The 25,729-nt window shown below is 37.7% G+C and overlaps 5 protein-coding genes and 1 non-coding gene across 6 annotated transcripts; 2 read left to right on the forward strand and 4 right to left on the reverse strand.

The window, feature by feature from the left end:
- Window positions 1-9,969: 9,969 nt before the first annotated feature.
- On the reverse strand, window positions 9,970-13,593 carry LOC148173309 (tsukushi-like). Its single transcript, XM_088039096.1, has 2 exons — window positions 12,367-13,593; window positions 9,970-10,278 (listed from the first exon to the last, which is right to left on the reverse strand). The coding sequence occupies exons 1-2, from the start codon at window positions 13,500-13,502 to the stop codon at window positions 10,026-10,028; spliced, it is 1,389 nt and encodes a 462-aa protein (XP_087895222.1). The 5' UTR covers window positions 13,503-13,593; the 3' UTR covers window positions 9,970-10,025.
- Window positions 13,594-14,622: 1,029 nt separating this feature from the next.
- Pfdn2 (prefoldin 2) lies at window positions 14,623-15,601 on the reverse strand. The gene is made up of 2 exons (XM_088038278.1): window positions 15,358-15,601; window positions 14,623-15,200 (listed from the first exon to the last, which is right to left on the reverse strand). Exons 1-2 carry the CDS (start codon window positions 15,504-15,506, stop codon window positions 14,903-14,905), a joined length of 447 nt encoding a protein of 148 aa, XP_087894404.1. The 5' UTR covers window positions 15,507-15,601; the 3' UTR covers window positions 14,623-14,902.
- A 28-nt stretch (window positions 15,602-15,629) lies between these two features.
- On the forward strand, window positions 15,630-18,574 carry Vang (Strabismus domain-containing protein Vang). Its single transcript, XM_088038277.1, has 2 exons — window positions 15,630-16,389; window positions 16,519-18,574. Exons 1-2 carry the CDS (start codon window positions 16,265-16,267, stop codon window positions 18,059-18,061), a joined length of 1,668 nt encoding a protein of 555 aa, XP_087894403.1. The 5' UTR covers window positions 15,630-16,264; the 3' UTR covers window positions 18,062-18,574.
- Window positions 18,505-22,013, reverse strand: LOC148173312 (periodic tryptophan protein 2 homolog). The gene is made up of 14 exons (XM_088038276.1): window positions 21,914-22,013; window positions 21,757-21,869; window positions 21,488-21,711; window positions 21,278-21,449; window positions 21,047-21,230; window positions 20,600-20,996; window positions 20,126-20,553; window positions 19,768-20,078; window positions 19,569-19,716; window positions 19,379-19,522; window positions 19,157-19,334; window positions 19,036-19,110; window positions 18,766-18,985; window positions 18,505-18,719 (listed from the first exon to the last, which is right to left on the reverse strand). The coding sequence occupies exons 1-14, from the start codon at window positions 21,929-21,931 to the stop codon at window positions 18,587-18,589; spliced, it is 2,745 nt and encodes a 914-aa protein (XP_087894402.1). The 5' UTR covers window positions 21,932-22,013; the 3' UTR covers window positions 18,505-18,586.
- Window positions 22,014-22,133: 120 nt separating this feature from the next.
- Window positions 22,134-22,215, reverse strand: TRNAS-UGA (transfer RNA serine (anticodon UGA)). The gene has a single exon. It is a non-coding gene; the product is annotated as a tRNA-Ser (tRNA).
- A 175-nt stretch (window positions 22,216-22,390) lies between these two features.
- LOC148173314 (cAMP and cAMP-inhibited cGMP 3',5'-cyclic phosphodiesterase 10A-like) lies at window positions 22,391-25,166 on the forward strand. Its single transcript, XM_088039866.1, has 8 exons — window positions 22,391-23,009; window positions 23,077-23,360; window positions 23,418-23,971; window positions 24,012-24,252; window positions 24,297-24,714; window positions 24,765-24,951; window positions 25,001-25,073; window positions 25,128-25,166. The coding sequence occupies exons 1-8, from the start codon at window positions 22,478-22,480 to the stop codon at window positions 25,164-25,166; spliced, it is 2,328 nt and encodes a 775-aa protein (XP_087895992.1). The 5' UTR covers window positions 22,391-22,477.
- The last annotated feature ends 563 nt before the right edge of the window (window positions 25,167-25,729 follow it).

Below are 25,729 nucleotides of genomic sequence, written 5' to 3' on the forward strand. Positions count from 1 at the left end.
TTTGCATATTTCTATAGTCTATACCTTTAAAATAACATACAAAAATTTCAAATAAATATTTATAATATTTTTGGGCTACCGCTATTAGTATAATAAACTATTACAGCTATTAACTATGCTTATCTATAAACGTGTTTTTTTTTCAAACGTCAAAAAATTGACACATTATCCAGCTCGATTGTCAAGGTAAAAGTTTTACTTATATGCTTAAGCAGAATACAACATGCTTAGGCTCAACCGTATGACTGTAATGATTCTGCATGAATTTAATTCATTTAAAGTAAAATAGTGTTTTTTTATCGTTTGCAATAAAAATCGTATATGCCATTCAGAGCAAAAATGGCTTTGTGTGCTTCGCCTGTTATTGTCTGCCTCACTATGTTTGGACAAAAAGCTTCATTTTTGCTCCTAATGACATAATGGACTATTTTCTCGAAACTACATTTTTCAAATTTGCTGCAGTTGTAATTCAAAGACAAAGCTTCCGATCGCCTTGAAATCTTTTTTTTAGTGGCTTGGGAGATACTTAATAACTCGGCTAGAATTGAATAGTTTCATCTGAAAATTTCAATTTTTCTTCATTATTTATGTAAAAATATATTCTCCAAATTTGAAAACATTTCATGCAGTAGTTTTCTTAAAAAAAAATCACGTTTTTAACGTTTTACTCAATGATTTGGGAAATCATTTGTTCATATTCTTTATGTACCTATGTTCTAATATTTCTTCTGCACCAGGTGAATTTATTAATTACCCTTAAGTAGGTACACTGTTATGTGTATGTTTCTATATAGAAATAATATATTTTTTTTAAAAACATATCCGAAGAAATCGAAATCAAAAATTTTAAATAATTTAGTTCAAAAAACATTCCAACCTGAAATCACGAAAAGTATAAAACGCTAAATTATGCAAAAAAAATCTTCAGGTGTCAACCAACAACTTTTTCAAAACTATAAACTAATGGTGTAAATAGTTATTTTAGCGTGTAGAGCGGTATGGTCGTTTTACACGTTGAGGGCATAAATTAGAGACCGAGGGTTTGTCCCAAAATTTAGTGGTTTTTGTTTTAGTTGCTACGCATATTAGTTACTATCGACTATACAGGGTGAACCCGAATAAAGTGCAAAGATTTTAGCTTCAATATCGGACAACACAGTTTGACATAATGGCCAAACTTCGCGTTTCGAAATGTTACCGTTTCCGAGAAAAAAATTATTATTACTGAGGTTGTAATATCAATGTCAATGTAAGTTCAATTCATCGAAAAGTTGGGAATAAAAACGCTAATGAACAAGTGGCAAAAAATGTCTTTACCGTAGTTCCAGTCAGTTTAGCAATAATCGTGGTAGAGAAAGTTTGGTTTTGCAGTGCCAAATTGTTAAAATTTGGATTATTTTGAGTTACATTTTTTTATTCTTTGTCAGTGGTTTCTTCAAAAGTGTTGACGCTTGATGGCCTTATTGTGGATGGTCCATTGGAGGGCATTTGTTCATTTTTCGTAATAACTTCAGGTAACTTTGGTTCTAATTAAAATTTCAGTTTGTTCCACAAAGCGAATTAGAATATGTCACCTAACGAAGCAATCGAGATAAAGATTATGGTTCTTTCGAGGACCCCATTTATTTCAAACAAATTAATTTTGCAATACCCAATTTTTGAAATGTGTCCTGTCTAAAATCAGTAATTAAGTGAAAATTAAATAAATCCGATAAGAGCAAGTGCAAATGCTTTTTATTTATTTAAATAGTTTTTACTGTATTGGTGAAACGGCAGTTAAAGTAAAAGTCCAATAAACGTGAAATAACGAGTAATCCGGGGGAGTTTTGCCCCCCCATTCAACTTTCGAAATCGTTGCACTCTATTCGGACTCACCCTGTATAAACGTGTAGTCAACATATTTCGTCGTGTTTTGGTATGATAAAACGGATAAAATTAAATTCATATTGTAGCTAACATCACCGCGCAGAAGTTTTCGAACAAGAAACCGAATATGTTCTAAATCGTAGAAATTAGAATGAAAATTTAATGAATCACACGGTATGAAACTTTGTAATTTCAGTGTCGACTTATTGCTCGAAAGCTGCCAAATCTCTCAAACACGCGTTTAGTTTTCATTCGTGTTTGCTAGTTAGTTAAATGTTTCTCCAAAGCCAATTGCGAATGGAATTTCAACGGATCACACTATATGTGTGTAATCGAAGATAACAAATCAGTCTATTATACAATTAAATAAAACACTTTTTTTTAAAAAAATTGAAATTTTCAAAGAAATCTTTGAGTACTTACTGTTTTTATAGAATTCTCAATGTCAAAATGTCTGATACAAATCAATAAGAGACGCTGTCTTCAATCAACGACATGACTTGTAAATTCAGAGATGACTAGGGATGAGTTTTTTTTGATCGCTTGGTGCTTGGAAAGTTTTATAAAACATTTTATAAGTGGGTAATACCTACCTAAGATAAGATATCAAATTAATCAAAGCTTTACACGAATACCCAGTTAATGAAGGATCAAGGCTAAAATAAACAAGGTAGCTCACCTATAAAACATTATCTTTTTTCTTATTCATGAACCGCTTTTTATAAAATTTAAAACGAAGATGGACAAAATTCTTTTCTATGATTTTTATTTGCCTTTAATTAAAAGTCGAATTATTTAAATAATTGTCTGAAAATGTTAACGCTAATTTTTAGTATTATATTAACCCTATAGTAAATACTATTCTAAATAAATTTATTCTTCAGAAAAGAGGTTAAAATTTAGATTTTTAACTTTCAACTGGATTTTTTGAATTTTATTAAAATCAGATTAGACATTGGGCTCAAAAGTCTTGGATAAACCAACCTTGCCGATTTTTATGTCATCACTGATTGATGTCAATTTTAAAAGAAGACAGACCAGAGCTGCCAAAATAAAAATATGCAGACTAGGAGACTCCATTTTTCTTACAATGATGTAGCAACCCATTATGTCCCAATATGATTATAATTACCCCCATTATAGTGTGCAAATGTCCCCTGAATTTGTGGGAAATTCCGTCCTAATTAAAAAGATATTTGCATCCTTCTAAAAGTTCCCTAATTTTTCCAACTAAGACCTAAACGCTAATTTTACAATATCCGCAATTTGGAATGAATTTAAAACCGTACTAAAAATACATTTTGATTTATTTTTAATACTACTTCCTTTTAACCGTCCATTATTTTTCGTCTCGCCCCGAAACGTCCCATAATGACTTTTTGTTGTTTGTGTCCACCTTCAGACCTGTAATCTCCCCTAATAGTCTTAACTTGGAAATATAAAAACAAATAAAAGTATGACAGCAGCGAGACGAAGAAGTGATCTGAGTTGTTTAGATAGACACGGTGATGGCGCCAGATGCGGGTAACAAAATGACAAAAGCACGAGTGTCTCTTGTCACTGTAAACCAACATCCCTCGATCGCATCTTCATTAAGCCCATTTCGACAGATTTATTTTTAGAATACTTAAAATGTGATTTCTATTAGTCGATAATTACTCGAGTGTTTCTGCTCTGCAATTATAAACGTGACGAAAAGAAGCGGAACTATTTCGGGAACTAGTTTAACGAGTGATAACACCGAATTATTATTATTCGAGCGGCGGTAATTAAATAACTATTCGCTCGTTATCTCTGCATGCCGATAGTAATTTATCCAGGGAGTAATGTGTGCTTCAGACTCAAAGAAGCGTGCGAGATTTTTCGGAGAATTAAATTAAGTACCTGTAAAAAGTTGAGTTTCGTCGAGTTTTCTTTCCCGAGCCAGATATTCCCCAGTCTCATTTATCGAAACAATGAAAACGTAAATAACGAGCCAACAAAAGCGAGCCGGGGCTTCAAAATGAAATCAAATCTGTGCCGAGGAAAATAAGTGTAAGAGATTGACGTTGGATGAAAATTGAAAAAGGAAATTTCTTTTTAGACTCAATTGTTTCGCTCGGCTGGTCTATACGGTCACCGGACAGTGTATAGACCAACTTGATTAGCAACCCTATTTCCATCTTTTTTCCCTCATTTCAATGTTAACGCAAGAATGGAAGAGAAACAATGTGATGTAGGGGAAGTCGGCGCGCAACGAGATTATGGTACCGTATAAACTCCAGGGAGTTGTTATTGGATCACCGATGGGGATGTTTCGATGGTTTGTATGAAAATTTGGCACCACTGGTACCTCTATTTAGTATGTGTCCCCATCACTTGTCCGTCGTCTCGGGACAGTTTAGAGGGCGCTAGTGAAGCGCCACAAGGGAGATCCGGAGACAATTTTCCGGTTGGAGGAGCGTCCCGTGGGGGAAATTACAATATTTATGATGTCATTTAGATCGTCGATCGTTGCTTTGTCAGAATTCAGAGCTCGTTGCGACTATTGTGAGACGGTTTAAACTACATCAATAATGTATCGCAGCAATTAGAGCTCATTCAATCAAGAAGAACGGGTGATCCTGCCATCTTTGGCACGTGTACAGTCTTACCGGATATAATGAACTTAGTCGGCAATTTCTACCGTCGACTGTCTAATATTCCAGACATTAAGGGGATCGTTTTGGGCGCCGACGCGGGTTACGACCTTTATCGGAGCTCTTAATCGATTCGGATAATGACAGGACAAGAAAAATCACGAAACGTGGAAAACTTCACAAGCAAAATTGGGGAAAAATAATTTCATTTCAAAAATGGCAGTCTGGCGAGACTAATCAGTTTCGCCCCGAAATATGAAAATAACCCCAAAATAATAAAATATACAAAAACCCTTTCGAATTCTTTTTTCTAGCCTTTTTTTAGCGTAGAAATCGATTTTCGATAGTTTGAATGCGAAGTATTATTTTATTCAGTATGGAAGTTAGCTGGCTTTCAGTCTCTAATTGAGACTCGCTCGCTAGGTCACTTATTTATGAAGCAATATTAAAGTATTGGTGTTCATTTTACGCAGAATTTCACGTACATTCCAAAAAAGTAAGATTTGTTGAGAGTTATGGGCAATTCAAATTTCGGATAATACAAAAGATTTTGAGAAACGGTTTGCGCCATCGTTCTTCTCGGGTCATTTTACTTTAGAATATGTCTTGAAAAGTCGAAAATTCGATGGTCGATTTTTTGGGCAAAAAAATTTTGCGACTCACTCGATTTTCAATTTTTCGTTTTTTGATCGCCTCTATCGCCTCTCGTAAACTATTTGCCCGATCGATCTGAGATTTAGCCAGTTGATAGACCGATCGATATACAGGGTCCGGCAACACTTGTGTCCACCCCTAAAATCGTCTTTAATTTTAAAGATAAAATTTTGAAAATTTGCATACGCTTATAGTTGACAAAGCTCTAGAAGCTGACACAAAAATTTGTTTTGATATCACGGTTTGTTTGACGTCGCGACGCCTAAAAAGTACAATTTTTAGCGATTTTTGAGTTTTTGCGGTAATATTAGCGAATTCAATTTTTTTTCAACATGACTGTAATACAAATATTTGAGTTTTTATTTTAAATCTACTGCAAATGGTAAAATTTGCGAAAAAAACGCTGTTTTATCAAGTTAGTTTTCAACATTTTGACGGTGCAGTGACAAACTACGTTTACACCAAAATTTCACAAGTCACTTCATTCACTCATATGAAGGTGAATATGAGGTTTTGATTAACTCGGGCATGTTGCACTTTATGGACACCAGAAATCGTTAATTAACATCGACAAAGCGACAGTTTCACCAAGTAAGACTTTTGTTACCATTTAAAACGAACCAAAGGATAGATGTCATTTGTGACACAAGATGTTGACAGACCGGTGTAAACGTAGTTCCCAATTTTGACGTAATGAAATTGGAAACTAACTTGATAAAACAGTATTTTTTTCTCACATTTTGAATACAATTCACATTAAATCTAAAATATCAACTGAGATATTTTTAACACACTTATATTAAAAAAAAATTAAATTAGGGGTTGATTTCACAAACCTTCACAATTAGCTAAAAAATACATTTTAAGGCGTCGCGACGCCAAAACTATAAGTGATAAAAAATAAATTTTTGGGTCGGCTTCTAGAGCTTTGTCAACTATGAGCGTATGCAAATTTTCAAAATTTTGTTTTTAAAATTAAAGACGATTTTGGGGGTAGACACAAGTGTTGCCGGACCCTGTATAACTCAATAGTATTAAACGGAGTTTTCGCCTCGAAGCAGCGTCTTGAAAATGACTCATTTAACGCAGAATTTTGCGCTGAATCTAAAAATGTCCTTATTTTTTTCGTACGTCAACAAATAACTAGGTAGACGCGTTTGAAGTTTTGATTTGTTGCTAGAGGGCCAAAATTTTGCTCGATATCTCCGGAAACGAAACGAAACATCGAAAACTTCACAAGCAAAATCTAGACTAATCGCCTTTTCAACAAACTTTCCTTAGTCAGGACATCCTGTTGAAATTTAATCGCGAATTTTTGCAGGTATCATTTAGGAATCCTGCATCGCTTTTTGGTAACCCGATCGTTCTCCTCTAATAAAACAGTAAACAAAATTGCCATAAAAATTACAGACGCATCTCTGACTGCACTTTGTTTGTAACCCAAATGTTGCAATCTCCGTATCAAGTTACCTACGATAATTCGGTAACAAAGGAGTATCGTGCACGGGGGCCGATGCGCTCAGACAGGCGCGCTTGAAATTAGAGTAAGCCATGGAAAATGAGCCGCCTGCTAATAAGGTGGCCGATTACAGGCTAAATTTGATCTTTGATGCGAATAATATCGATTTTATACCCTGTTGCTCACTCCATTCACTAGCAGCGTTGCCAAATGACAAATCGCGAGACAATGAATGAATGCTAATGGTCAGAGTAATTTGTAAATTCTTTTGGGGGGTACAAGAGCTTAAAGCTCTGTTTCCGTTTCGTGTTCATACCTTTTTAATCGCATCACTAAGGAGCTTTGCAACGCAAACATGCAAACAACGGTGCATAGAACGTCGTATGGTACATATTTTAGCTTCATTTGAGGAGGGTGTGCCTGCCTAATCTGACAAACCACAATAGAGAAAGCGGATTTGGTGAGATGATTGACATCGGGGCTGTGCTGACGAACGGACAACGGGACATCCACACGTTATATATAGGTAGATTTCACAATAAACAACACCAAAAGAAATTCGGTTACTTCTTCTCTCCCAAATCTCCAAGAAACAGACCCGTTTTCTTCATTTGAGATAATGAGCGGATATCCCCAAGTTCACCCCCACGTCACGTAGAGTCAGTCATTAGTCCTTATTACTCATAATCCTGCGCGCAGGTGCTTATAAGCCGTCTTACCGCGCCTGCATACTTGATGCTCCTAATGGTGGTTGTCCGTGGTGAATTACAGCCCCCGTCTCCCACAGGATCTGCCCTTTCTCCTCCAGGATAACCCAACTCCAAATCTCCATTCAATAATAAATAAAGAGCTCGGGTTGGATTTCCAAATTTTCTAGATTGAAAAGTTTGCTCCTTTCGAAGGAATCAGGACGTTAATAATTCGGTGGAGGGCGCATATGTTGATACTAGACGGCCGTGCGTGAAATCCAAGCCCTCTACGACCGTTCTAATCCAACTCCTGCCGTGCTTCAACTGTCAACACTTGACAGTCGATATAATCGCCCGAGGCCGACCGATATCCTCCTACGCTTCATTTATAACTTATTGTGCTGTTTGTTCCTCTTTGCGGGATATTGGATGCGGGATGAATGAAGAATTTTTTTACGAGTTTAATGAAATGCTGCCAATTCAAGGCGGCACTGACAAAGCGAAGTAAAGTGGACTTATTACGCTCCAGTTTTTTAGAGACTTTTAGTCAAAAAACGGCGACTTGTTTTTACTACAGAGCGATCAACTAAATTATATTTATCTAGTTGGCTGCCACTCTGCGAACTTAATAAAAAAATTCATGCTCAAACCATAAAAGTTACTAAGTTCATTGTATTTCTTGCGTTTTCTTTGTTTAGAATTCGACGTTAAAAGTCGAAATTTGAAAGTTTCATTTTTTCAATGTAGAAGTTAGCACTATTTTAATTTCACACCTCCTTGTTCTTACACTTGACCTTTACTTATTGAATAAGAATTTTATTAGTTTACTTCAACAGAATAGAAATAACTAAATTATGACGCAAATTGCTGATAAATTTAATATCCAATTTATTTCGATCCCTCTGTTTTAACTTCCATTACTTTAACATGTAAATAAAGTTGTTAAAAGCTCATTATTTTGAAATAGAAGTATACTTACAGTTCTAAAAATATCATTAAATATATAAAAATATCTTCGTTATAATTTATTTTTCCACCCAATTTAGATATAAAATCCAGATAGGGAAGGAAAAATTCATATTGGTTTTAGCAACAACTTAATACGACGATAAAAAAAGTAAATTTTATTCTTCAAAATGTGCGTAAATGCCTCAATAAAAGTTTTTTGTCAGAAAATGCTTATGCATATAATTTCCAAAAGCTTTTCTTAATTTTTTAAGAGATGAAAGATGAGACAAGTTTTGCTGGCCCCTTACTTTGTGCACATTTCTCTCACCATTTGGGAACACCAATTATCATTCTGCGGTCCTAATGACTCTCCATATCACATAAATACAGGAAATAGTGACAACAGTGGTGGCGGTGGTCACACCAATAAGACATTTAACTCCTTTTAAGTCAAAGGTTGATGTACCATCTCTTAAAGCTGTCATTTCTAATGGGGTGACGAGGTCATCTGCGGTTCCAGAATCATTGAATGTAAAAACCGCAAGCGTTTACGACTCGTTTGAAAATAAAAATGTAATCAACAAAACGGTCTACATTTGATCACGTCAACGTGCGTTATCTAGTTTCGTACCCCAACCGGTAACACAAAACCCATCGGCAGATGACATTAGTGAAGCCCTCTACCATAGAGATGTTTGATACGATTGTTAAGTGTCTTTATTATCGCGACTTATCACACTTTTCGACATCTATTGTCACACGAAGTGTGTTTTAATTGATGTACAAAATGAACGAGGGATTATCTTTCGGGCCATCGCGTGAAACGAGGGTTAGAAAGCTCGTCCTGCTAAAGGAAGTATTTATTGTTACGGTTCCATCTATTATTTCGACCACAATGTTTGTCTTCCTGAGAAAAAAACAAAGACCAAGAAGATCTTATCAATTTGAAAGCTACTGAACTCTTTTTAATAACAAGTCGTGACCGTTTTCGACCAAATATTGAGTTACATATTCTGCAAAACTGAAATCCTATACCACACAAATCTGGAATGTTATTTTCGTCTTTTGTCCGCTTCGGATAAAATATAACATAAAGGGTTCAACCAGATTGTAGATAACCAAAAGATGTCTGCTGGATGAAAGGAGCTTGTGTTCGTTCAAGGATTACATCATGTCATCCCTAAACATAAATATCCCATTTACATCGTTGGTAATTGTAACAAAACATACATAACGCAATCCTATTACCGAAAAAATGAGGGGGCGCTCTTGTTTAGTTGTATTACGAGCTTAAAGTGATGCGTTAAATTCGAGGGGGATCATCTAAAAAGCAGTGCAGATTTAATCCGACACCCGGTATAACACCACGACAAAAAACACAGGAGATTAGGTTTTCAACAAATTGTGACATTATTTTTACCCCTTTATGCTTCAAATTTCCTTCTGTGCACAACATTTCCATTACCACTTAAAAAATCGTTTTCCATCTATTCGCAGACAAAAACTCCAATTATGCAAACTCAGTGACTCAATTAAAGCCGCTTCTGCATTTGAAATAAATCCAAATAATGAATCAATATAAAATAGTTATCAATTATTTTTCGCTCTGTTACATTTTGTGTGCATAGACAGAAGTTGCTGATGCAGAAAAATACAATAGGGAAGGGTGGATGGTAATCGCTTTGTCCCATTTATATTCAAAACGATTGACCGGGGCTTTGATACACCACCGGAATTATGTATTAGCGACATTTTTATTCTTATAAAGTTAACAAAACTCAAATTGTCATGTTACTCGTCGTTTAATCTCGTCGGATTGTACGGGGAATTGGGGCCTACACTCCTAGAACGTGTGCTGTACCATGTGGGGTAGTAATAGACCAAATAACCCACCAAAGCAGCGAGGAGAATCACCAGACATGATAACATTGCTATCACGACACGGTGGGACTTTTTGCCGTATTTTTGAGAGTAGCAAGACGGGACGCTGTTTTCGGTTAAGTCGACGAATTTCCTGCCGTGGAGCAAACTGGGCGACGAACATCTGGAAAATACAAAAAACATAAATATATTTATAATTTATATAACGGGAAACAAAAATACTACACCAGTTTAAAAGTTCTTTGCACAAATATTCCGCAAACAGAAAGAACAACATATTTTTAAAAACAAAAAATGTCTTTTTAAATAAAAGTTTTGCCTACATAATAAGGAAAATGAGTTTCAGGTGTGTGATCAAAAAGAATTTGAAATAGTAATAAAACTGATAAAAACAAATAATAAATACACTGCGCCAGAAAATTAACACAAAATTTTAAAATTGAATTTTCTATTAATAATATTTTTCTCGATCTGGTCTCTAATCCATGGTTGTTTATTAAAGCAATTTTCACAATTTAAAATCAAAACTTTTCCAAAAAATTCACCCTTGTTTCAAAAAATTGTGTAAAACAAAAGTGGGGATTGCTGTGAGTTTTACTTCCAGTTTTGGCAGTTGGCCTTAACACAGTGTTTTTCCCTTTGAATATTGGTAAAAATGGTAAAATTTCTAACTTCTTCCTTAGTGATTTTTTTACACATTTGTGTTAAATCAGTAAAATAAAACTATTAGTTTTGAAAGGTTTGCAGAATGCTGCTGCATCAGTTATTTTTCCTTTTTGGCTCTTTTAAAGCTTTGTCAAGTTGGTGTGAATCGTCAATAATTTTTTAAGGCGATTTTTAAAATGAGGAAGTCAATTTTGCATTAATTTTGCAGGGCAGTGTATAATGAGAAAAAAATGCAAGAAAAAAATAAAGATATACAAAACATAAAAAAACAGAAAAAAACATAAAAACTTTACTAAAACAAAAACAAAAAATTCCACTAAAGCCATTTCTTTACTATTTCGGGTAACATAATTAACATACGTCTTTCAGTTTTATTAATGTCACATCACAAAATTCTTCATTTTTGAAAAAAACGTTCTTCTGGAAGCCTAAAATACGAAGAAACAGAATTTTCTTTTCGTTATCCGAAAAAAATACAATCCGATTCGCGAGATAAGATAAGGGCCTCATCAAATTCGGAATCAAGAGTGGATAACACCTATACTTTTCTTAACTCTTCTTTTTCAATAATTTATAATGTCAAAGCAATGATTCTCATGATTTTTAATTTGATAATGCACTCGTCTTCGCCCGGAGATCATTAATAAAGTTAGTTTAAAGTTAGATGACTATAACTATGTTGTAAATTAACAAATTGCCACCCAAAAGAAAATAATTACGCAGCAATAACTTTTATTGAGGGTTTTACACTGAGGGTTGTCTTTGCCTGAGGCGAAAGAAAAAGACAGACACCATTTTGAAATAGCTAAAATTTCAAAAGTTTAATAGTAGATTACATACCGAGGTGGGAAGTTCATGATTCCTCTCGAGAGAAAAAGTTTGTCACCGAGGCGTCAGCCGAGGTGGACAATTTCTCGAGAGATAAAAATCGAATTTCACCGAGGTTTGTATACTATTTTATTCACAATCATTTAAAAACAAATAAACAAAATTACAGCCGTCCTAATTAATAAATTCATTTTTTTCTTGCTCCAATTGGTTTGTTTTGAAAATGTGTAGCGTTGTTACTAAGTCAAATTTTAATAAATAAAAATAAAATCGAAAAAAATATTTATAAAACCAAGATACAAATCTCATAGGGTAGCGTCACTACAATTTTTTGTGCTCTTTTAAACACAAAAAACCGCATGTAAATAGCTCTTTTCGTTTTCGTGCTATTTTGAACAAACTTTTACATTGAAATGAGGAGTTATTTTTCAAAACTCAATAAATCTAATTTTGACTGACAGTGGGTTTGAGGTGAAATTGAGATTACATTGGGAAAATCTAACGTGTATTTTTTGTTCAGTGAAAAACCTCTAACTAAAACATTGTGTTACTCTTTTATGCAAAAATAGTTTAAGTAAATTTAATGAAAATAGAATAAATTATCGTGTTTTTTTTAATCCCTTGTCAAAATTTATGAGATAGATTTATTGAGCTTTAAAAAATAATTCCTCAATTTCAAACACTTAGTCTAAGTTATTCAACCAGTTATACACTCCAGTTTAACGGGTTGCCTGACTTTTCTTAATTTAATTTTTACCTGATATTTTCTGTCTTCACCAAATTCTTAACATCCTGCAACCACAGAAGATCGCATCCACAGTCCCACGGATTGTCACTTAAATCCACATAATCGGCCTTCGCGAACAAATATTGATACGTCGAATTCAAACTTTTGAGAGAGTTTCCAGACAATGACACCTTCTTCAGCAAAAAGTCCACTTTCTTATGTAAAACCCCGAAAACAAGAGAATTGAACTCCTCCAGTTTGGGGCAGTGGCGAATGGACAACTCCTCCAGCGCTTGCAAGTTATAAAATGCGTAGTGATGAATGCTCTCCAAATACTTCATTCTCTCCAATTTCAAGACTTTTAAAGAGTGATAACTCAAATGATTCGCTTGTAAGAGTGCGATGTCAGACGCTGAAAGATCCAAATACTCCACGCTGTAAGGAATGCTTGGAAACTCTTCGAAATGATTGTCGGCTAGCGATAAATGCTTCAAATTGGTGAGATTGGCGAAGTACAAATTGTGGAGGTCTTTCAGTCCCAAGTTATCGAGTTTCAAGCTCAAAATATTGGGGTTCATTTTCAAATTCTCAATGAGGAAGTTGGAGGTTTGCGTGAGGATTTCCCCAAGAGTGGGGTCGTTGTAGCTCAAATCCAACTCGCGAAGGTTTGTCAGTGGCGCCAACATAAACGTGTGGAAACTCTTTATGTTGTTAAAACTCAAATCTAAATAAAGCAACTCCTGACATTTTTCAAAAAGAACTTCACTGTCTAAACTCGCTATAGAATTGTGACTCAAATCTAGTTTCTTCAAGTTTGGGATTTCATCGAAAAAACCATCACCAATCACCTTGATGCGATTGTAAGATAACACTAAAGTTTCCAACGTTTTACTGGAAAACTTGTTTGAACCATCAACTTGCTCGATTTCGTTGTGGGATAAATCCAGGAAATTTAAATCTCCAGCGAACTGATCTTGCCTGGGAATTGTTTTCAGACTTGTTCTGGCACAATCTGCCTCTGTTACGACCGAACTTGCATTAGCATTCGTCACTCGTTTACAAACGCACGAAGTTTCACTTTTTCTCACTGAACACAACGAGTCTGACGACACATTTTTAATGACTAATAATAACAACACTGAGAGAAGTTTAAGCGTTGGGTTCATTTTTTCAAACTGGATGCGACAAAATTAATGAACTTGTGGACTTATCATTATTATCACAATTGAATCATTTGTAGGACTTAGGAGTTTACAGGTATCGCTACTGATATCAAGGGTAAATAACTGATTTGTAATGATATTTCGTTTATCTGTTTACTATTTATTTTTCTAATAAGCATTGTTTTATCTTTAAACTATAATAAAACTAAGTCGTAGTTTTTGTCATAAATATGTTTGGACAGGACTTAAAAAAATTATGGTGCTAATTGGATTAATTGCAGATAGAATTTTAAAGAGCAAATATTGAAACGAAGTGTGAACTTTGAGATGATGTAACGTTGGAAATTTGAGTCGTTCACTTTAATCCAAATTGTTAACTTTTCAGGGTTGATTTCATTATGATTTTACTTTAAGTTAGTTGTCTAATCACTGCTTTTTATCTTATAATGCTTATAAAAAAATGAGAGTTTAAAATAGGAATTTGTGAGATATGCAACCAATAATACTGTGGTGCAGTAATTGTGTATTGTACGACCATTAAATTGTGTTTATTTCCCCCCGTGTTAGATTATGCGTGTACGAGTTGAAAATGAGTAAGGTAAGGATATTCCATGCAAGTTTTACACTGTGCTTTTTCTACGACTACACATCTTCATTCATTGACACAAAAGAAACACCGGACGATGACAGATGTCAACTGTTTATGTGTATTTCCCATGTTGGCTAAGCGACTGCCAGTCAACTTTCACTTTTGGACCAGTGGGAAATACGCTCATTGCACACTGGTTGCTATAGCAACGAGTGCGGAATGTCAAACCACACGACAACAGATACAAAATAGTATATTAAAACACCGAGTTTCATAAGGCAATTTTTTAGGCACGAATCCAAGTTTATAAAACGAGCGGCAAAGCCGCGAGTTTTATAATGGATGAGTGCCTAAATGGCCTTATGAACGAGGTTTTTATATTATTTTTCCTAATTTGTTCTTGTAACAGAGCTATTTTCGCTATTTTCCAATCCGTTTTCAGTGCTAGAATATCCATTTCGATACGGAATGTTAGAATAGCTTTGTTTCCATAGCAACTTGGAAATGTTTAAGATACAAATTAGGAAAAAGCAGTTTTAAGTATCGAAATTTTATTTTGTTCGCATTATAAACGATTTAAAATTACACAGCTTGTTACAAAAATCGCCTCTTATCATCCAACTAAATAAAAAGAAACCAAAATTGACGCTGCTTTACAGTTAGTAACAAAGTAATATAAGAAGCTAGAAACTGCAAGCTACATAATAATCAAACAATTTCTGTAAATTTCCAGTTCAGTACAAAACGCAAAACAACGCTGATAAATGCAGACGAATTTCTGTTTGACGTTGGGATATATAAATAAAGTTGATATTTAAGACACTAGAACATTTCCTCTGCTGCTTTCCGACGTCGCCACTTGCTCTTCCTGTTTCGTACTGGGATTATCCAAACCTCTAAAACTTATATTGTATTTCTCTCTGTATTCATTGATTTCCACGCCTTTCTTTGAAATCTGTTCTTTGATTTTTTCAGTGAGTTCTTTGAGTTTTTCGAGATTTGAAGTAAGAGCCGGCAGAACGTCTTTCACTTTACGTTCAGTCAACACACCGCCCACTAATCGAAAGCAGCGCCTGTCTTCGTTCACGTTTTGGAGAGTCGCGATCACCATCCTAAAAAAGTAAGGTTATGTTGAAATTTCACCACTTTTCCCAGTTAACCAACGAATATTCCTTGGTGGGGACAATATTTACGTCTCTACAAGTTGAGGTGAATGGGTATTGTCGCTTTTTTGGCGAATTTGGCGAAGAAATACCGAAAAAAACTTACTTGTGTTCGTTGGAGTCGGCTTCAAATTCCGTGAGTTTCGACGAGAGATTGCGCTGCTCCGCGCGAAGGGCTTGAAAACCATTGAGGATCTCTTCGGGGGTGGGCCCTTTCGGCGATTTTTTATCAGGCTTTTTCGAATCGCTTGCCATTTTTGGTAAACATGAAATTCGGAATTTCAGAAATGTCAATGTCACGTGACGTTACCAAAAGAGGAAACCTAACCGGATGAAAGTCACCAAGAGAATTATAATTGTTTCTTTAAAAAAATCATTGATTATTAAATGACGTGAGGCGGCAACAATGGTGGTCCCGTCTTGCCGAAAATTAGCCCATCAAAGGTGTCCGTTGCGGGGTTATTTTCCCCCTTGCTCTATTTCTAGTGTTTTTCGGTTTTCTAGTACACGGTAGCCATGTTGGAACTATAATTTATGGGGCAATTAAATTGCTCCAAACGTAGGCGTTTACATTTCGCATAAATCGAAAGTGTTTTTGGATAAAATTGCTTGTTTTGTATCGAAATAGTGCAACGAAATGCGGAATTCGACTGTTAATTAACGTCCTAAGAAGTCTGAAAGTGTTAAATGTGTTTCTTGTGAAGTGTTGAGAAAAAAAGCCGCTGATTAGATCCGACCGGATTTCCACATAATTACTTAAAAAAGAAGTTTAAATTTGCAAGAAAGGCATCTAAATAATCAAATACCGATGTGCCGAACCCGGAAGAGCCCCAAGGCGTTAAATAACGGAAGATCGTAATTTTTTTTCTCACAGAAGGACATGTTTACAAAATGTCATCAACGCTTCTGAAGAGTCATTGAACTTTTTAAATCTTGATTTATTGGAGGATCGTGGTTAAAAGGAGCCCCCATGACAGTTTTTATGTCGGAAATCACGGATTTTGTGGAAATTCATGGGAAACGAAACTGGAGATATGGAGACTGAATCCATAAAATCTGAAAATAGTTCCAGATCCAGACGTTCTAGGGGGCACCGTGACAGGAATAATTATCGCCAACACTCCCATCGAAGCACAAGGTTTGTATACTAAAAAGTTGTCTCTCGTGTTTGGTATTCTCATTGTCCTGCGTTTGGTATTTTAAAATTTAAATTCTCTCTTATTATGGCGAGATTACTGCTCTTAACAGCGTCGGAATGCATTTCCAGAAGCAACAAATCCCGCAAACCCGACGACATGGCGCCTTTCCAAACCGCCGTGACTCTCACCCCCGACAACCGCGACGGCCAAGAAGTAATCGAGGTCCAAATCCTCCCCCAAGACGACAATTGGGGCGAAAACACCACTGCCATAACCGGAAACACTTCCGAACAATCCCAATCAACGGAAGACGTGAGCAATTGGCCTGGTGAACCCGATACCGGTCTTTCCTTCGTCTGCCAAAGATACATGGGAACTGTCCTAACTTACGTTCTTTCCATTGTGGCCTTCCTAAGTCCGTTAGCCATGGTAGTTTTACCAAAACTGGGGTTTTTCCCCGCACTGTCTTCACGACTGGGACTTGCTGATAGCAGCAAGTTACTAGCATGTGGTGCTGAATGTAAAGGACAATTAGTGTCTTTAGCTTTTAAGTTGGCAATTTTAGCGGCGGGAGCGTGGGCGGTGTTTTTGAGGAAACCCCACGCTACTTTACCTAGGTTCTTTTTATTCAGAGCCGCAGTTTTGGTGTTTGTTTTAGTCTGTAGTTTTGCCTATTGGCTATTTTATATTGTTCAAGTGACTGAAACGGCGCGAGCTGCCACAACTCCGGAAGAAACAGTCGATTATAAAGCGTTGGTAGCTTACGCGTCGAGTTTGACTGATACTCTGTTATTTATACACTATTTAGCTGTAGTTCTAGTTGAAATAAGGCATCTACAACCAATGTATTATATCAAGATAGTTCGAAGCCCCGATGGCGCCAGCCGGGCCTTCGGAATCGGACAACTAAGCATCCAAAGAGCAGCCGTCTGGGTCCTCGAAAAATACTACACCGAATTCCCCATATACAACCCTTACTTAGAACGAATCCCAGTGTCCAAATCCCGCAAAAACTCCTCTAGTTTCAAATTCTACGAAGTCGATGGTGTTAATAATACGAGTTTGCAACAATCCCAATCTCGAGCTATGCTAGCCGCCCATGCCCGTCGCCGCGACTCCAGCCACAACGAACGATTCTATGAAGAACACGAATACGAAAGAAGAGTTAAAAAGCGGCGAGCTCGCCTCATCACGGCCGCCGAAGAAGCGTTCACTCACATTAAACGCTTACATAACGACCAAGTGCCTGCTATACCGATGGATCCCCACGAAGCTGCCCAAGCGATCTTTCCTTCGATGGCCCGCGCTCTGCAGAAGTACCTCAGAGTGACGCGACAACAACCCCGACACTCTGTTGAATCGATTTTGGGGCACTTGGCGAACTGTTTGAGCAACGATCTCACGCCGAAAGCGTTCTTAGAACAGTATTTAGTGAGCGAGCCGGTTTTGCAAAACGACAAAGAAGTGAAAGAGGTCCAAACGTGGGCGCTGATCTGTGAAGAGTTGCTGACGCGACCTATTGGAGATAACACCAGTTTTCAGTTGCGACAGAATGATGTGTCGCTGTTGTGTACCATCAGGAAGTTTCCTCATTTTAACATCACGGAGGAAGTCGTTGATCCTAAGAGTAACAAATTTGTGTTGAGGTTGAACTCGGAGACGTCGGTATGACCTATAGTTTATGATCGATTGATTTAGTACATATCTGTTGAAGGGAAACCCCGACTCTCTACTTTTCCATGATCTGTATTTTTGTAATTAGCAATATTTTTTCGAGTTTAATACTCAGATTGTGATATTTTCCGTTCGCAATATTCTTTTCGCTCAAACTATTTATTTCGTTTTTATAATTTTTTTATATGATGCACAAAGTGTAATAAAGGAAGCACAATTTAGCCAACGCCGTACTTAACGTTTTCTAAGGTTTTTAAGAATTGTACATAAAGTGGTTAGGCTTAAGACGTACATCATGGAGTGTAATTTCCGGTTTATTGGAACTTAGAAATAGTTTTTTGGACTGATGTGCCTAAATTTTATAATTCATAGGTGCAACTTCTGTATCTTTAGCATTTAACTTATCTAAAAGATCAGTATTCTAAAAATGACATTAAATGTAACGTTTTATAGCTCTTATTGATGTATGTACACGTTTTGTGAAGTGTGGAATAAATGTACTAATTTTTACACCCCTGAAGTTCACTCGGACTCCATTTCTTCCTCGTTTTCGTCCTCTGATTCATCCAGTTCCATTCTTTCCAGTTTTGCCCTCTTCGCCATTTCATCCCCTAGTTTTATCACGTACTGAATCGTATATTTGTTGAAGTCACATCTAAATCATAAGAGTTAAAAAGGAGTTTTCCCCACTTTCCACTTACATTTTAGAGATTTGATCGTATTTCCTGTGGAGACTTTTTTCCAGCGCCAGCAAGTACGCCATGTTTTTATGTTGCGCAATTTTCGGCCCGTGGGTGGTAAGTAAACATTGCGCCCAAATCAAATAATACTCTAAATGCCGGGAACTGTCCAAAGCGCTCGAAATAATAATGAGGAGTCGGTGGACAAACTGTTGGCTCAGATTCGACACGATTAGTTCCACTGCAAAAAAAAAAACGTTAATTCTGTCTTTTGCGTCTTCCTACAATCACCATCTTTGACGGGGATGCTTTCCAGAACCTCTTGGATCAACGTGGCTTCATTTAACTTCATCGCCATGGTGAGTGCTGCAAAGAAACAATCTCTAAAAGTCTCTAGTTTTAGGAAAATTACCATTGAGATTATCTCCATCCCTGAGAGAGTTCTTCACCGCCTGTGGAGTTATTCCAATCTGGAGGTCCCAAGGATCGAAAACAAGAGTCGATGATAAGGAATAAACAAGAAGGCCTTCCGTGGTGGCCGCTGCCCATTGTTGCCCAGTTGGTGAAAATTGCAGGGAAAATACTCGAACCTAGGACAACTTTGTAGAGTTTAAAACACAACAAAAGGACTCACTTCTGGTTTTGAGACTCTGCTCGCCATGTCACCTTTCTTGGCTCCTGGTAATTTAAGCGCAACATTACCGCCTTCGCGTTCTTCGCGCTCTTCCACAAGAGCCACGTTGCCGAATTCGCTCAATTTTCTGCGGTTGATAAAGTCCTGAAACCTCCAATTAGTTTTTGAAATGGGAATTAAGGTGACTTACATCGACTGCGTCCAAAGAGCGATTTTGGGTAATTTCGAATTTTTTCACAATTAACGATTCCACGACGTTGTAGATACAGACATTTTTGGATTGTCCTCCTGCTAACAAGTACTCACCGTCGGCGGAGAAGCAAAGACTGGTGAACGCTCTAGAAATGGAATTTTAGTACTTCTAAAGATAGTTTGAAGAAGATGAATACTTGGCCTGAAGAGACTTTTTTGCTGTGATCAAATCAGTATCGGATCTTCCGCTTCCAAGATCGTTTCTTCCTTCAATCCCCGCCACCTGTGTCGCTGTTTTTACATCGAAAATCACAATTTGTCCATCTAAAGTGGCCACTGCAACTTCTTGTCCGTTCGGTTTGAAAGCGACACACAACCCATCAGCCAACAACTCTATGGTTTCATGGGCAGAACCTTTTTCAATCGCGTCCCATATTCTTAGAGTTTTGTCCCAAGAAACGGACGCCATGCACGTGCTAGTAACACTGGAACTAAACGCAATGCTCGCCTGAAAAACGAATGAAGTCGCGCTTCTTTCAGTGTCTTTCAACTTACCACTGGTCCTTCATGCCCGCTGAGAATCTCCAATAGTTTACCAGTTTTCACCGACCACAAGAAAATCTCAAAAACGTCTTGACCACCAGCGGCTACAAATTCCCCACTGCTGTCCACAGCAACTGAAGAGAACTGAACCGGTCTGGGAGAAGCGAACGTGCGGAAATTTCGGTAACGGATAATATCGTACGCTCTGACTGTACCATCAAGAGACGCCGAAACGAGGAACTTCTTTGAACCACTAAAAGCAACAGAGGTGACCGCACTGGAGTGCTCGCTGAAAGTAACGAAACAAAAGCCTGAGTGAACATTCCAGAGTTTGACTTTGCCATCTTCACCACCACTGGCTAAGATTTGACCGTCGACGGAGTAACAAATGCTGCTCATGTTGTTGGTGTGGCTCTGTTGTTTCATTCTGTAGATTTCACCTGGAAGCTACTGGTAATAAGTGAAGAATGGGGAGTAGAAGGTTACTTTGCCATTCCCAGACTAGGAGTTGACCCAATCCGCCGCAACCAAGAGCGATCCAGTCACCTGTCGCGTTCAACGCAACTGAAGAGACTTTTTGTTCGGAAATCGATAGAGAGTGGATAAGAGTGACATCGGGGAGTTCATGGATGAAGAAGGCCCCGTTAGAGAACCCCGTTACCAAAATTTTTGATTTCTTGTGATATGCAGCGGATGTGAGCATTGCGTCTTTGTCGTCTTTGCGTGGTTCATCGGCCAAATAGTGACGAGCCAGTCTCTTGTAGAAAAACTTGTCATCACCTTCCTCCTTGTCTTCAGACGTGGTGGCCACGGGCTCTGTCTCCGATGCTTCCATGGATTTGGAGGCGTCGATTTCGTCTTCCTCCAGTTCCGCCGATTCTTTCTGAAATGTAATAAAATGAGGGAGATTCCAGGGGGGTGAATCTCACCCACTTTTTTCTTCTTAGGGGGCGCCTGATTTAACGGAACTAATTTCTCGGGGTCTATGCTACACTCCCAGACGCAGGCTTGTCCGTTCCTGCTGATCGTAGTGATGTCGTACGTTCCTTCTTCGAAAAAACAGCCCACGATGGTGTCAGTGTGGTTGCCTAAAGAATAAATCCGGAAGTTGCTCCACCTGTAATAAAACATTCAATTTCCGGTGGTCGATTTGTGGAGACGTACTTCTCCAAAGGGTATAATTTAACAGCCATGTCTTTGGAGCCCACAGCTAGAATTCGGGAGTCTGAAGACCAGTCGAGACACGTTGTCTCATCGTAAGCCCCATGAAAAACTCGCTCCATGATAAACGCGTTGTATTCTCCTGATAAGGGGCCAGGGGCCTTGAAAACAAAGACTAAACAGGAGTTAGAACTGCCCGAATTAGGTGTTTACCATTATTTTCTTTGCACACTGCAAAATGTTTGCCGTCAGGGCTGAATTTCACAGCGCGCACTTTCCGTTTGAACCTGTACTTGTGCACTATTGTTTGAGATATCAAACTGATCCAATGTGCTTCTCCTTCTTCGTTCACGGCAATTAGGGAGCACCCATTGGGGCTCAAATCTAAAGCAGTGTAGTTGTACCTACTTTCAACAGGGAGAGTTGTTACTTTGTCGCTAAAATTTATGGTTTAGAATGAGTTTGGCCACAAGGGGGATTACTTTTTTAAATCGAAAATACTGATTCTGTTGCCGACGGGGCTGATCACGGAATTTCCGTCGGGGGTGAAGAGAAGGGCCCCTTTTTTGTACACAGTCCCGAGAAGGTTATTAAACTAAAAAAAATAATCAGGGATTTGTTGGAAAAATCAGTTTTTACCTTGTAAGCGAACTTCATGGCACAGCACGTGTTGATCACTGGAAGTAAACATAACCTCTAAAGTTGGCAGGTGACATAACCTCAATAATTAAGTTTTTTTTTGTGTTGCAAAATGAATAAATAATAATGATAAATACAGGGAAGGGGTTGTTACGGACTTTTGGGGTTTGTTTCAGAGATCGAGTTGCTGGAAAATGGGGAAAAAAAAGAAAAAAAGCACCGCTGCGGACAGGATTCGAACCTGTGCGGGCAGAACCCAATGGATTTCAAGTCCATCTCCTTAACCACTCGGACACCGCAGCTTGTTCAACAATCCTGCAACTTCACCAAGAAAAGTAACAGCCCTAAGAAAATCTTCATTTACCATTTTCTTCATTTTTTTACTTTCAATTTTATTAAGCTCCAAGTAATTTTTCATTTACATCAGTCAATAAATCAAGTGGCCACTTTTTTTTTTGACATCTCTGTTATGTAGTTTTGTCATTAGTACTAGTGCAACTTTATCGCGTTTTTTTTTACAAATAGTTCGATATTCGTGTTCCCTCTTCTCAAAATTTCGCGAGAATGGTTAAAAAAGAATGGTCAAGACACGGCATCCCCGTCGCCCAGAAAGTGGCCGGGGCTGGAAAGCCCCCACTCTTCGAGAGACCTGGAAAAAGTGAAGACAAGATATCTAAAGCCAAGTTCTGGCGTGTAATCGCCCCTTTTGTTAGAGTCCCCAAAAAAGTAGACCATAAACGTGCAGAGAAAATCGACAAACAATTCAGTTTTTATTTGCAAAAGAAACCAGCGGTGCTGCTTCAAGATTTGTCTTCTTTTATGTCCGACAATGTAGCGCTGCCCTGTCTTTTCCAAGAGACTGCTGAAGTTTTAAAGAACGTGACTAAAGCCTCTTGGGCGTGCTTATACTTCGTTGACAAACCCAACAATGAGATCTACTTGAGCACAACGCAGCTTGTTAAACGAAGACACAGAATTTCTTGGGAGATTAACGATGAATCCACTGTGGCAGCCTACGTAGCTATGCACAAGGAGTATATTATCATTGACGACATCTTGAAGGACATGAGGTTTCCTGAAGGAATTGGAAACTACGGTAAATATATCGTATAAAAATGGTGGATGCGCTAGATTAATAAAATGTAATTTCGTCAATTTCCAAGGATCCGCTAAACCCAAATCCGTGATGTGCCTCCCTGTGATGACTCCAGAGGACGATTGTATCGTAGTCATCGAGTTTGTCCGCCTCTCTTCTCTCCCACCCTTCGAAAACGACGACCTAAAAATCTGCATTATGGTCGCAGCATGGATGGGCATAGCTTTTCACCAAAACCAACAACGACTTGCTATAAAAAGACAACAAGAGTTAAACGACTATCTCTTGGACCTCATTAAGTGTTACTTCGAAGACAACGTCCAAATGGACAAGCTCATGATTGAAGTCTTGGTAAGTCAACACTACAATCAAAAACCAGTAAAATGATTTTCTGATTTTCTATAATAGAAATTCGCGAAAGTGACTTTGGGAGCTGAACGCGGCTCCTTCTTCATCATGGACGACGACAGCGAAGAAATGGTGGCCCATGTCTTCGAGGATGAACCAAACAACGAAGGAAACAGACCAAAAAGAGTTAGATTTTCGAAAGAGAGCGGAATTGCAAGTCTTGTTGTGAAAACCAAACAAACTATTAATGTCAAAGATGCGTACACTGATCCAAGATTCAACAAAGAGGTTGAACAAAAAACGGGGTTTATCACTAGATCAATTCTCTGTATGCCAATTCTGGGGGCGAAAGGAGTAATGGGGGTTGTACAAGTCGTCAATAAGACGAACGAGGGTTGTTTTACCACAGCGGATGAGGATTTATTTAAAACTTTTTCTTTGTATTGTTCCTTGGCGATGCATTATACGAAGGTCCATTCCGAAATTAACAACCAAATGTATCTGGACACACTGTTAAAGAGGGCGTTGAGATTGCAGCAGGTGCCGTGTCTCCACGACATTCGGTTTTATATTGAAAGCAAAAAAATACCGGAAGTTCCTAATGATTTTGACAGGTGAGTGGAAAGAATTACTTCACCACCAATCGTTGCTCAGTTTCAGTTGGTACGTCCGAAACAAAGACGAACTACTTTTGGCCCCATTCTTTACCATGTATATGTTGGTAAAACTGATCAATCCTAGAGAAATTAATAAGAAAATTATGATGAAATTTATTTTAACCGTGCGAAAATCCTACCGCGATTTACCTTACCATAATTTCGAGCACGCTTTCAATGTGTGCCACTGCATGTACATGATTTTAAGAAGAAACAGAAACCAGTTCACAAAATTAGAAGTATGTAAGTTATAAATATGCAAAATCTGACTTGAATTTTCCAGATCAAATCTCTTCTAATCGCGTGTTTATGCCACGATCTTGATCATTCCGGTCTGAGCAGCAGCTTCTTGCAGTCAACTCATGATGACCTCGCGATGCTTTATAAAGACGCTTTGTTGGAACGCCATCACTGTTTCGTCGCTCTTCAGCTGTTGGCAGAACATGAAATTTTCCGTGGATTATCCAAAGAAGAAACAAAGCTATTTTATGATCAAATTCGAATGTGTATTATGTCAACGGAAATAACCACGTTTTTTGGAAATTATTCGAAACTTTCGAAATTGCAGAGCACTTCAAGTTTGAGCTGGGAAAACATTGAACACAAGCGTTTGGTTAAGTCATTAATGATGAACGTTTGTGATTTGTCCGGGAACTGCAAACCGTTCTTAAGCGCCAAGAGACTCGTTGATAATCTTTATAGTACGATTTGTCGATTTGTCACCGAGCGCAATGTTACCGTTTTTTTTCAGAGGAGTTTTATTATCAGGGCGATTTGGAGAAACAACTCGGATATTGTGTTCTACCAGGTATGGACAGGGAGGCAATGGATATGGTCCCCGAGCAACAGATACTGTTTCAAAATGTTATTGTTATTCCCTGCATGCAAATGTTGAAGAGCATTATGCCGACCACGAATGATTTATATTTGGGGGCGATGTAAGTTGAACGATAAGTTGGTTGCAGTTCTTGCAGTGATCATTTTTAGAGTTCTGCGTTCGAAGTGGCGAGCCATTTTAGAAACGAGAGGGAACAAAATGTGGCGACAAGACGATTCTATTGTCAAATAAAAAATAATAAAAAAATGTTTGCGTAGTGTAATGGATAGTGTATAGCAGCCGGAATCCACTATCACCGAATTTAAACGCTTCTAACTCTGTTATTTTTTGACGTATGTAAATTTAGCGTATGTGAATCTACTCGAAATTTTACGTTAAATGAGATAAATTTTATTAAAATTGGTTTACGAATAAGCGAGATATCAACCGAATTAGGTTTTGCACCCTATGGTTGGCATCATTGTCCCCCAGATTTTGACATTTGTCGGTTTTGACATGAAATTTGTTGTGTAGCATACCCTTAAAGATGTTCTAAGTGAAGCGAAATTCGCCTCAGATGCCACTGCTCTTTAAAAACGGTAAGAAACATATTTAATTGCCACGCATTACAATGACAGAACACGATCGTCTTTTGTACCCTTAAACCACCATTGCCACATTTGCAACAGGACCGAATTACGCAATGAAAATTCTAGAACTTATGACCTTGAGTAAGACATTTGCAACCTAAACCAACTTTAAGCCCTAATTCTAATGATTTTGCGTTAACGCAAACCGTGGTTACCATGGATACTGCGGCATCTGTCATTCAGCCAAGTTTTACCTAAATTTTGGAGTTAAATCTTGTTTAATTGGTTGGCACTACAAGAATGAGATGA

The sequence above is a fragment of the Gnatocerus cornutus genome, chromosome 6, assembly GCF_029298725.1.
Source record: "Gnatocerus cornutus isolate USDA-ARS CGAHR chromosome 6, icGnaCorn1.1, whole genome shotgun sequence".
In the NCBI taxonomy this organism is placed as follows: domain Eukaryota; kingdom Metazoa; phylum Arthropoda; class Insecta; order Coleoptera; family Tenebrionidae; genus Gnatocerus; species Gnatocerus cornutus.